The sequence below is a fragment of the Hyperoodon ampullatus genome (genome assembly GCF_949752795.1).
Source record: "Hyperoodon ampullatus genome assembly, chromosome: 1".
Taxonomy (NCBI): Eukaryota; Metazoa; Chordata; class Mammalia; order Artiodactyla; family Ziphiidae; genus Hyperoodon; species Hyperoodon ampullatus.
Window position 1 is genome coordinate 224,484,738 of NC_136914.1, and position 12,678 is coordinate 224,497,415.

Sequence of the window (12,678 nt, forward strand, 5' to 3'; positions counted from 1 at the left end):
GAGCATCCTCACAGGTTCTGGGATTTAGATGTGAACGTCTCTGTGGGCCATTTTTCTATCTACCACACTTCCTCCTCCCTCCCACTTCCTTGTCCAATAATGTGTATAGTTGAGTCTTTTAACTTGCATTTAAATGTGGGATCCTTAAAGGCTGGGGGCTGGGCAGCCATTGTTGTGGTCCAAGCTCTGCTGTGTCATTTGGGGCCACGTGCATACACCCGCGGAGGCTCCCTTTCTCTTCATCTGTGAAATCATGGGTCTTTAAAGCCTCATTTCATAGTTAAATTTGAAATGTCTCTATTCTTGTATGAGATTTTCACAACTGCTTTTCTCTGCCTGCTTCAGAGATGGAGGGGCCACTACTTAAAGGTTTTTGCGTGTATGCCTTACAAAGTTCACATGGACCTGAATGTATTTACAGTGGACTTGTCCATTTTATTTTATTTGTATTGTTTTTGATGTGTTTATTTTTTCCGCATCTGTAATAGAATAGGCATCCTGGCAGGATGCCGTTAAGAATGATGATAAATGCATTTATGGTTCCTAAAGTCTTTGAAAGTGGTTGTGCTGGGCTGGGAGAGGCTGGCATATGTTTTGAGCTTTCTTTATCTAATGCTGTTATTTCTTGTTAAAGATTCACCATAAAATGCTAAATAAACTTAATAACTACTAATAACCATTTATGTCAGTTGAGGACATTTAAATTTTATGAGTTTGGGTGAAAATATAGGAAAATACCCGTGCAAATAGAATTTTCTATGTATATATGGTTATTGATGTTTTATTATTTTTTTAACATCTTTATTGGAGTATAGTTGCTTTACAATGGTGTGTTAGTTTCTGCTGTATAACAAAGTGAATCAACTATACATATACATATATCCCCATATGTCCTCCCTCTTGTGTCTCCGTCCCACCCTCCCTATCCCACCCCTCTAGGTGGACACAAAGCACCTCTGTGAACATGTGATAGTCTGCTAAGACTTTGTGGCAGTTAAAAACAAAGTACCCTCAAACACAAGAGCCTTTACAATTTACTAAGTGTTCACTGCAGGCAACACATTGCATCAAATTAACAGATCCATTTCTCTTTTTTTTTTTAACTTGGCCGCACCGGGTCTTGGTTGCGGCATGCGGGATCTTAGTTGCGGCACACGGGATCTAGTTCCCTGACCAGGGATCGAACCTCGGCCCCCTGCAGTGGGAGCGCGGAGTCTTACCCACTGGACCACCAGCAAAGTCCCAGCATTGTTTTCCTTAAGACACAAAGTACACACCCCATCCTATGAGGTAGATATCAGTCTCCTTATTATACAGATGGGGGAGCTGAAGATGCGGAGGATAGGGCATTTGCTGGAGGTCACCCAGGTCTACCTGGGGAGAGGTGGTACCCTGCCCATTCTGTCTGCTTCCAGAGACCACAAATGTAGCTTGGTTATGGAGCTGGCGACAGGAAGTATGCTGTGTTGCTGGGTTTTTTTGTAGAAGGGGTTTGAAAGAGCCAACACACGCTTGGACTTGGCTCTCTGGAAGAGGTGACACTGGTGGGAAGACCCCTTTGGCAGGGTAGGAATTAGGAGTGGCACACAGGTGTGACTTCTTTCTTTCAAGGAGAAGCAGTGACAGGGACCAGGAGTGTGTGGTTGGAAGGAGGGCCAGGCGGTCAGTCAGATGATGGAGGCCCCCCATGCTTGTTGGAGAAGTTTGCACATGATGTGACCAGGGAGAACTCCAGAAATGGACACAGTAATGGTGCCTGTAAAGGACAGCCTAGTCCAACAGGGTGTTCAGGATGGGTGGATGAGAGTTTGATCCTGATTGATGAAAGGTTTACGAAGAATTTTGCCTCAAGTCTGACATCTTTTTAGGGAGAATCCACTAGGAAGGAAAAACATCACTGTATTTATTTATTCTTATTGAAAGTAGGCTAATTGAATATTTGGGAGTCATAAGCAGTGTGATAGTTGCCTTTATCTCCATGCTTGAGCAAAAGTTTGGCCTGAATTTAATGGAATGACTTTTACATACTTAGCTAGGAGGAACAGAACTGCTTGTTTTTTTAAAAAAATTATTTATTAGTTTATTATTTATTTATTTTTGGCTGCGCCGGGTCTTAGTTGCAGCATGCGGAATCTTTGTTGCGGCATGCAGACTTCTTAGTTGTGGCATGCCAACTCTTAGTTGTGGCATGTAGGATCTAGTTCCCTGACCAGGGATCGAACCTCGGCCCCCTGCAGTGGAAGCGCGGAGTCTTACCCACTGGACCACCAGCGAAGCCCCAGGGATTTCAGACATTTGTTGCATATTGTCAGTTTGAAGGATTGCTTCCTAATATTAGACATATTTTTTGCCTATTTGATTGCTTAATAGCAGCATTGGCTATGTGGTAATTTAAAGAATCAGTTCGGTTTTCAAAAAATATTCAGTCCATGTGTCATTGATTTACAGATAGGAAAAAGTCATCTAATGAGAAAAGTCTGTTAATAGAAATATAAGATAGTATATGAAGTGATAATTGAAATGTTGTTGACAAGAGCTTTAGTTCTCTTTCTATTTTAAACATTATTCCACCATAAAAAGAAATGATTCTGATACATGGTATGATGTGCATACACCTTGAAAACATTATGCTAAGTGGAAGAAGCAGACACAAAAGGATAATACTGTTTGATTAATGGGGTGGCTGGAGTAGTTCATAGACACAGAAAGTGAGTTACAGGTTATCAGGGGCTGGCGGAGGGAGTGATAGGGAGTGATTGCTTCATGGTTATGGGGTTTCTGTTTGGAGTGATGAAAACGTTCTGGAAATTGATGGTGGTGATGGGAGAGCAACACTGTGAATGTAACTAACATCACTGAATTGTACACTTAAAAATAGTTAAAAAGGCAAATTTCACATCATACGTATTTTTCTTTCTTTCTTTCTTTTTTTTTTTTTTGCGGTACGCGGGCCTCTCACTGTTGTGGCCTCTCCCGTTGCGGAGCACAGGCTCCGGACGCGCAGGCTCAGCGGCCATGGCTCACGGGCCCAGCCGCTCCGCGGCATGTGGGATCTTCCCGGACCGGGGCACGAACCCGTGTCCCCTGCAACGGCAGGCGGACTCTCCACCACTGTGCCACCAGGGAAGCCCACATCATATGTATTTTACCACAATAAACCACTTGTGGTTTTCTGGCATTATGAGTAGTTATGAATTTCTTCTTCTTAAACTGAGGACCCTTGGAAAAAAAGCCTCCTTTTTTGGGTATCAGAGAGGATGATCCAGGCAAAGACTGAATATTTCCATCTTAAAAATGGTAGAAACAATCCAGCATAGTTACCTTTACTAATATCTTCTTACCTCTTTTTCCTCTGAACAGCTTTTTATAACTATGATGCCAGGGGAGCGGATGAACTTTCTTTACAAATAGGAGACACCGTGCACATCCTGGAAACGTATGAAGGTGCGTGTTTATTTTGGTATCTTTCTGTTTGTAATTTTATGCAGTTAGTACATTTTTCAGTGCATAATGGGCAAAGCATTACCCTGTTAGGAAAGCGTGTATGATTGGTCTTCTTGCACGGTAGATGCTGTGTCGGGAAAGGGCAGTGGTGAGGTTATCTGTTATTTAAATCTTTTTTTTTTTTTTTTAATTTAAGGTGAACTTAAAACTAAATTCCTAAACTTTTAACCTCTCAAGTTTTCTGTTGAGATAGTTGTTTTATTGTTAAGAAAAAAAACCCACTGTTTCCTTTTTTGCAAATGTATGTCCATCTTTTTATTATTATTATTATTTTATTTCCACAATACGCGGGCCTCTCACTGTTGTGGCCTCTCCCGTTGCGGAGCACAGGCTCCGGACGCGCAGGCTCAGCGGCCATGGCTCACGGGCCCAGCCGCTCCGCGGCATGTGGGATCTTCCCGGACCGGGGCACGAACCCACGTCCCCTGCATCGGCAGGCAGACTCTGAACCACTGTGCCACCAGGGAAGCCCACGTATGTCTATCTTGACTGTTCATAACTGACCACTTGAAAAAAGTTTTTAAATACATTTAAGATATTTTAGTGTTGGGCTCATCGCTTTGAGGTGTTTTATGTGAATGGTGAGACTTTATGTTCTCACGTAGACTGGTTAACAACTTCCTGAGGGGAACTAAAACTGTCATTTCTTATTTTTCCTTTTTAAAAAATCTATGACCCCATTTTCTGAGTGGTGAACAGAGATTGTCACAGCTTTGTGGGATGTGGTCCCGTAAAGCAATTGTTGTAATTATCCAAGAAATATACTGTCGGTGACGGTGGTTTCCTGATGTCCTTGGTTTTTCAGACAATTGGTTTTCATGTTTAGGGTTCTGCAAATCATTAAAACGGGACACCTTTCGTTTTATGCTGTGGTTTCTCGTTGCACAGAAAAGGAGCAGTGACGGGCTTGAGTTTTAGACTCCTCCCATGTGTGAGAGGAGCGTTGGTGGCTTTGTTTCTTGTTCAGAGGGGTGACTTCCATATAACATAGGGAAAAAGAGAACTGATTAAAATTGATACTTCCAACAGCAAAATTGCTTTCAGATTGGGTTTAGCCAGACCCTTCCAAGGAGGAGGTTGGACGACGGGGAGAGGAAATTGCAGACATCCCGTAGTAATCACACATTGATCTTCAGACCCGGTCTTTGGAATCCCCTCTGCACGCGAGTGACGCAGCGTCCAGCTTCTGGGCACCAGGCAAGCTGCAGCTTGCTCCCGTGTTCCCGGAGAAACGCAAACCCATTAAAGTACCCATGTCCACGTCCATGTCCCTCACTTCCCCATCTGACTCATGCTGGCTTGGAATTCCATTCCATTTGCACCTTTTACCCTAAGAAATGTCCTATTGGAGGAAAAAAAAATCAGCTTTCATGGCACATGCCTGGAAGCAGATGTAGTACTGCAAAAACAGAACCCGTCTTTATGTGAATGAGTAGGTGCAATGGGTACCTTCTGCCTGGTTTCAGTTTTTACAGCTGTGACAGTTGGATTGCCTTATCTGCTCCCAGTATATATATGGCCAGTGGCTGAGAGGAAACAGAGAAATTAACTAGAGGTTAAGGATCAAACCTCTCATCTCAGACACTTTTCTGATCTGAAGGAAGAGTGCTCTTACATCGTGTTTTATTTCTGCCCCCGGTCAGCTGCATTTGAAATCCTGGTTAGTAAACACTGGGCAATGATGTCATTCCTGAATAGATAACAATTTCCTGTGCAGCCCGGGGTAGCAGGGGCTGCGACTTCTTGTTTTTTGCTTTGTAAGAAGAATGCTCTCTTTAAACAGGGGAATCCTTAGGTGAGTCGATGATCCCCGTACATTTAACTAAAAAAAAAAAAAAGATTGGTGGCAGGCATTTGACTTTTTGGCCAGTATGGTGATAAAGGATTCTTCAGTGAGCGCTTAGTTTCCAGGCTCATCAATCTTCTCAGTCCTGATAAAAATATTCCAGTCTTTGTAAAGACCCTGTAACATAAAACGACTTCCCCTTCTTTTTTTTTTTTTTTTTTTTGTGGTATGCGGGCCTCTCACTGTTGTGGCCTCTCCCGTTGCGGAGCACAGGCTCCGGATGCGCAGGCTCAGCAGCCATGGCTCACGGGCCCAGCCGCTCCGCGGCATATGGGATCCTCCCAGACCGGGGCACGAACCCGTATCCCCTGCATCGGCAGGCGGACTCTCAACCACTGCGCCACCAGGGAGGCCCGACTTCCCCTTCTTTAACTGCTGTCTTTTTTTGGTTTTAGTCAGAATCCGATCAGAGAAATGCATTTGGGGAAGTAGTTTTGATTTTGGGAAACTTGGTGACTTTATTATCATCAAATAACAATGGAATAATTGTTTTTCTGCTCTTTCCTCTTGTTCTGTTTAAAGTTTATGGATTATATTAGCGTTTGGCATTCCCTTCTTCTTTTCTCCTCACCCCTTCCACTTTTCCCCTAAGAAGATTTATTTATGGTTGTCAGATTTAACTTTCCCTTTCTATGTGATCCTGTTCAGGGTAGGGTATTACTGGGATTGCTCTGGAGAATATGATTTCTAGATGATCATTCCTTATATTAAGGTTCAAAGAACACATTTACCTGCAAGTTATGGTTAATTTTTCTGTCTCAGGCTCATGGAGGCTTGGAGCACAGAACAAAGAAAAGAACTTTTCCGGTCACCAGGGAGGTGGACTGAGCTTTGAGGGGTCATTCGGGGTATGCCTCTGCCTTTAAGCAGTGTCCAGGGTCAACCAGACAGGAGAGGTGAGCCCAGGTCACCGATGTTGATTAAGTGACTCTGCAGCCAAGGAGCTGCCAATCCTGTCACCTGCTCATTTCCAGAAGGATCTCCACGGGCTGGATGCTATGCCTGTGTGAGAGGACAGCATGGCACCCAGATTAGGAAGGCATTCTTTTGATGAAACCACAACACTGGAACTTAATTTATTCAAATTTTTCAAAGTGATAATGATCTATTTTCTTCCAAAATGCACCTTAATTCCTTTTCCTGCCACCAGCATCTGTCAACTGAAGGTCTTGAGAGGACTGCCTCTGGGTTTCCTGGGGCGACTGTAACAAAGTACCCCACAGTGGGGAGTTTAAACAACAGAAGTGTGTTCCCTCACGGTTCTGGGGGCTGTAAATCCAAGATCAAGGTGTCGGCAGGGTTGGTTGCTTCTCAGGGCTGAGAGGGGCAAGCTGTTCCACGGGTCTCCCAAGCTTCTGGTGGTTTGCTGACATCGCTGGCGTTCCTTGCCTTGTGGATGCAACGCCCTAGTTTCTGCCTTTATGATCTCATGGCATCCTCCCTGTGCTTGGCTTTGACTGTCTATTCCTCCTTTTTATAAGGACACCGTATTGGATTAGGTCCACTGTAATGACCTCATCTTAACTTGATTATCTGCCAAGACCCTGTTTCTAGATAAGGGCACACCCACAGGTAGAGGGAGTTAGGACTTCAACATCTGTTTGGGGTGGAAAAAGTAGTCATGTTAATAAGGCTCTCATTTCACAGAAGACCACCAGGCCCTCCAGTGCAGCCTCCACCCAGCAGGCATCCTTTGCACCTTGTCCCAGGTGACTGGCCACCTGGCCCCAGCCCAGTGGAAGAGCACCGCAGCTGTGCTTCTCATCCTGTGTTGCTTCCAGAACCTCCATCCTCTGGGCTGGGTCTGCGCCCCGCCCCCGCCCCGGTTGCCTGCAAAATATTGTACCCAGGACAGCTCCAGAATGCCCAGCGTGCACGCAGATACTGTGCATTAGGACATGGTTTGGTCAGATCCGGCCTTTGGCTGTCTTGTTGTTCAGTACTCAGAGCAGGACACAGTACACCTGACACAGGTGACTGTGCTGTCCATCTTCAGGCAGGTACTTGTGAGTTGGGCAGGACCCAGGACCTTAGTGGTCTGGTCTCCTCCTGTCCCACCTGAGCCCCAGCCTTTTATTTTTCAATATTTACAAATTATTTACTTATTTGGTTGCGCTGGCTCCTTAGCTGCGGCATGCGTGTGGGATCTACTTCCCTGACCAGGGATCGAACCTGGTCCCCCTGCACTGGGAGCGCGGAGTCTTATCCACTGCGCCACCAGGGAAGTCCCCCCAGCCGCCTTCTCACGCGTGTCCTAGCTTTGCTGCTGGCGGCTTCTCAGATGCTTGGTGAGCGCCCCTCGGCACCTGTGCTCTGCCGGGCCTCCCTCCTCCTTCCTGCATCTGACTAGCCCTCCTTGAAGACTCCGCCTAAGCACACCTCCCTGGGCAGAAGCTCCTTTCCGACTCCCTTGCGCCTGCTTTGTTCTGCCTGGTTCTGTCCTCAGTTGGTTCCAGCCCTGGACTTGAGCGGGTGTGCTCCTGTCCTGTTGGGAATGCTCCAGTGTACCCACTGGCTTGGCTGCCATTTTCCTGGGCTGGACGGGGCCCTCCCTGAGTTTCAGGACTACGTCTGACCTATACTTGCCGTTGGGGGGTGGGTGTCTCTTGTTTGGAGCAGGTTGGTTGAGCCCTGCCTGGGAGGAGTGAATCAGCCTGTTAATGCAGTGAGCCATGCACACTCCTGCTCCTATAGCTGCATTCCCCCTGGCCTGCCCGTCCAAAGCAGCAGTCACTCATCATCCTTCTGTGTCCCCCCACTTCCCTGCATGAAGCCTCTGCAGGGATGTCCTCTCTCCTTCATGCTCACATCTCTGCCCTTGGTGGTGGTTTGAGCCCTGCTTGTCGTAGGGGAATCTTCTGGTGTGTGGGCCCTTGGAGGGCAGAAATTGGCTCTAATCTATTGATATTTCTACATTTCCTCTGTCTGGTGTGGCCTCTGGCACATAGTCTGGGTTCTCAGATGGTGGAGGGAATAACAGACGCAGAAATTCTTGGGAAGGGAAACCCTGGGTGTTCCTTTTGCATATTAGGAAGGCCATTAAAAAAGAAACCACCGTCTATTATCATAAAGTAAAATAAAAGGACTCCTTATCTTTCTTATCCCGGTAGCTCAACTCTTTCTCCTCTCCCTTCTCCTGGAAAACCCTTCTGCTGTGTTTGAAGTGAGTTTTTCTCTTGGCCTGTACTGGTTGGTATGCATATATATATATAAAAATATTTTTAATAGATCTTTATTGGAGTATAATTGCTTCACAATACCGTGTTAGTTTCTGTTGCACGACAAAGCAAATCAGCCATATGCTTACACACGTCCCCATATCCCCTCCCTCTTGAGCCTCCCTCCCACCCTCCCTATCCCACCCCTCTAGGTCATGTATATAAATGTGGTTGTAGCTCTCATGCTATTTCCTTTTTTAAAAAAATTTATTTATTTATTTTTGGCTGTGTTGGGTCTTCGTTGCTGCGCGCGGGCTTTCTCTAGTTGTGGCGAGCGGGGGCTACTCTTTGTTGCGGTGCGCGGGCTTCTCATTGCGGTGGCTTCTCTTGTTGTGGAGCACAGGCTCTAGGTGCATGGGCTTCAGTAGTTGTGGCACGTGGGCTCAGTACTGGTGGCTCGTGGGCTCTAGAGCACAGGCTCAGTAGTTGCGGCACATGGGCTCAGTATTTGCGGCTTGCGGGCTGTAGAGCGCAGGCTCAGTAGTCGTGGCGCACGGGCTTAGTTGCTCTGCGGCATGTGAGATCCTCCCGGACCAGGGCTCGAACCCGTGTCCCCTGCACTGGCAGACGGATTCTTAACCGCTGCGCCACCAGGGAAGACCCTCATTCTGTTTCTTACCTTTTTACTCAGCACTGTGCTCTAAGACGCAGTCCTGTTGTGTGTATATGTTTAGTCCGCGGCCCTCACTGCTCTGTGTGCACCTGCACGTGTTACTAACCACCCTCCAGGTCTGGGCACTCATTTTGCCCCCCTAGGTCACGCTGCCATGGGCCTCCTGTGTCTGCCCCGCTGCGTGTGGATGGGTATGTGGGATGTCTTTGGGGAGCGTGGCTGCTTGCGGGGTGTGGGGTTATATACTCTGGATAAGTAGGGTCGCGCTCGCACCGGTTGTGTGGTCTCCACTCCCATCCTCAGTGCCAGGGGCTGCCGGAATCCTGCAGCGTTGAGATTTCTCTCCCTGTAATAACCGTGCAGTAACACTATGTTTTGAAGTTTCATTTATCTGATAATTAGTGTGAGCATCTCTTCATTCGTGTGTTAAGTCTTTTAGGTTCCTTCTTCTATACGATGTTTATAAACATTGCTTATTTTTGACTTGGTTTCTGTCTTCTTCTTGCCGCTTTGAAGTATTTCCTTAGATGTTCTAGGACATTCATCCCATGTCAGTTTCAGAAAAGAAAGGGCAAAGTTAATACTGAAAATACGGGAAGGATAAAATAACAGGATAGCGGACAGTCCTTTACATTGAATACAGCCTTTTGAACAACTTACTCCATTGACCTTCCATCTTTTTCCATTTCACTGTCTGTGAGCACTGTCCTAGGTGGACGCCGATTCTGGCCTTGGCAGGTAGAAACCACTGAAGGAGACAGTGCATGGCTCTCAGGAGGTAATCCTCCAAAGGTGCAGCAAAATCTAGACATTTTGTGTCTGCGGTGCCCCCTAATCAGTCTGTGTAGTTCCCTTGTCAGGAAATGAAATGGGTTCATTGGTTGTATCTAGGTCTTAGCAAATCATTTGCGAGGCTCCTAGCAATTTCCAGCTTCTTTTCTGAATGCTCAGAAAGCATCTGTTCATAGTCCCTGGAGGATCTTAACCCCATCACTTTCGGGTTCCTCTCCACCTCTGGTTGTTAAATTATTGCTCTGTTAGAGGAGTGTGGTCATTGGTGCAATACAGGCCCGTTTTCAGTTTCTGGGCACCTTCATTCATGTATCCCAGGTTTCCAAGGTTTGACTATTTCATACTGTATAAAAACCCAATACTTGGTGGTTCTCTGGGAGTTGACTCGACTGGCACTTTCCAAGTATCTCCATCCTTTTGCTCCTGGGGGGGGCTGAGTTGGAATTTGTCTGAGCTTCTGATTTCCTTTTCTGGAGTGAGGTGACCTAAAGCAGCTTCAGAGTGTTTGGGATAAGGAAACATCCACCGACGTCCTGCCGTGGCGTAGTTGTTGGGAGGTGGGTGACCGGCCGTGGACCCCTGGGCGCTGGCAGGGACGATTTCTGCCCTCAGTTGACGCGGAGGGGACAAGGGAGTGGTCAGGTCCAGTCCGGCACTGAATGTCTCTTCCATTTGGCATTTAATTCCTGCCAGCAGTGCTAGCACGTCTGTCTTCTGCTCTGTTTGCTTGTCCTCCCCACGTGAGGGAATGGGAGCTTGAATCTAGGCCAGACCCCAAGGGGGTAGGCGGACCCGTATTCCTGGGCCCTGTGCTTCCTGTTGGGGGTCCAGTCTCTGCCACAGAAGCACTTTGTGCGATCGTGGCTGCTCCAGGGCAAAGCCCCCCTCCATCCCTTAGAGGGAGGAAGTCGGCTCTCAATAGGAGTTCTGTTTTGCGGCAGCTCTTGATGATCTGAGGATGCTGGTATGTGCACTTGGCAGTGACCCCGCTCCATCCGGCGGAGGAACAGATACGAAAATGCACACTCCGGGAGCCTGCCTAGGGCCAAATGGTCAAAAGGACCACTGCTCCTCCTGGAACTGTGCTTCTTCAGTTCTCATTGGCACCTTCAAGGCTGCGTGCGGCAGGTGCAGGTGAAGGAGCTGGAGGTCTGTGTGTGAAGAGGCCCCTGCCCGGGCTTCAAGCATGGCTTTGAGATGCTGTTTAGGAAACCCCAGGGCATCTCTCCAAAGCCTTAGGATTACTGAGTTCTGTTACGGGCCGACTTCCTTGGTTCTGCAAACAATGAGTTCTCGACAGTGGGAAGGTGCTGTTAGGACGCTGTGACGTCTCCTTGTACTAACTGTTTCACTTTTGTGTTTGTTTAGGGTGGTACAGAGGCTACACCTTAAGGAAAAAGTCTAAGAAGGTAAGTCCTTGTTACTAAATACAGTGCATGTCCCTTCATAAATCACAATAGGCGAGGCAATAAATTCTGTCTCATGGTGCCTAAGAGTTGTCCTTATATATCTCTTTCTCTGAATTAAAAAAACACATGGGTTGAAATATGGGCTACCCTGAATTGTTTTCTTTAAACATTTTTTTTAATTAAAAAAATTTTTATTTTGTTAATTGAAGTATAATTGATTATCAATGTTGTGTTAGTTTCAGGTGTGCAGCAAAGTGGTTCAGTTATACATATACATATATCCATTTTTTTTCAGATTCTTCTCCCATACAGGTTGTTACAAAATATTGAGTAGAGTTCCCTGTGCTATACAGTAGGTCCTTGTTAGTTATCTATTTTATATATAGTAGTGTGTCTATATGTTAACCCCAAACTTCTAATTTATCACTTCCGTTCCCGAATTGTTTTCTTCTGAACAACATATGTACGTAGAAATTGCAATTTCATTTCTGTGAGTGAATGGCTGGGCTGTGGGTGATATTGACCTGTTGTCATGAGAGATGGACTCTTCTTTTCCTGGTAGAATTCTGCATTCTGTTTAAGCACAGGAGGTGTAAGGGAATGATCCGGGTATAATGACTTAAGAAAAAAAGTACTGCTCATGATTTTCAATCTGGCATTATCTTTGATGATAAATTAGCAGATTTGCAGCGCTCACACTTGCTTTTTCCCCTCTTGCTTATAACTATTTTTATACTGCTTACGTCGCTGGCAAAAGAAAGAGGTTCTGCCTTCCAGGGCAGTTTGCATGCGTGGTTGTTTGAATTTCTGAAGCTAAGATGTGCAGTTACATTGCGGTGGACAGTCCCGTACACAGTTCTGTTGTGGCTTTTCTATTCTCAGCTTCACAAAATCTAATGATGGCTCTTCCATTTCATTCTATGATTCTGAAGTACTGTCCATTCTAAGCTGTGGTTTGGCTGTCCACGTTACCTTATAAAGTCTAATTATACTTGACAGATGGTTCATCTTATTTCTGTTTCTTAGCTTGGCCTCTCATTATCTCCTTATTGGGCTGGGCTCCTCTTGTGGTCCTGAGCCTGTAGCTAAGGCTGCTGAAGTCCAGCTGTTCAAGCACAGGACCTTTTTGATCTGCTTTCCCCAGATGCCCTGCTACCAGGCTGTGCCAGACAGATGGGAGCTGTTCATCCTCTGGTCTCAGTCACCTCGGAGGCATCCAGGCTGAGCTTCCTGGCAGCCTTTCTCTGGCATAGTCTGTCCTAATGTGAGAGATGCTGTTAGGGATACCTGGCGAGC

At 46.3% G+C, this 12,678-nt stretch overlaps 1 protein-coding gene across 11 annotated transcripts in view; it reads left to right on the forward strand.

Annotated features, from left to right (window-relative positions):
• Positions 1 to 12,678, forward strand: part of DOCK1 (dedicator of cytokinesis 1) — a gene marked incomplete at both ends in the record, with an annotated part of 536,109 nt that overhangs the window by 49,134 nt on the left and 474,297 nt on the right. For 9 of the 11 annotated variants that reach the window (XM_079700789.1, XM_079700792.1, XM_079700795.1 and 6 more), the window contains 2 exons: positions 3,361 to 3,444; positions 11,342 to 11,382. In XM_079700789.1, coding sequence (XP_079556915.1) covers positions 3,361 to 3,444; positions 11,342 to 11,382 — 125 coding nt within the window. The remainder of the gene's footprint in view (positions 1 to 3,360; positions 3,445 to 11,341; positions 11,383 to 12,678) is intronic. The other 2 variants (XM_079700791.1, XM_079700796.1) reach the window with 2 other exon arrangements.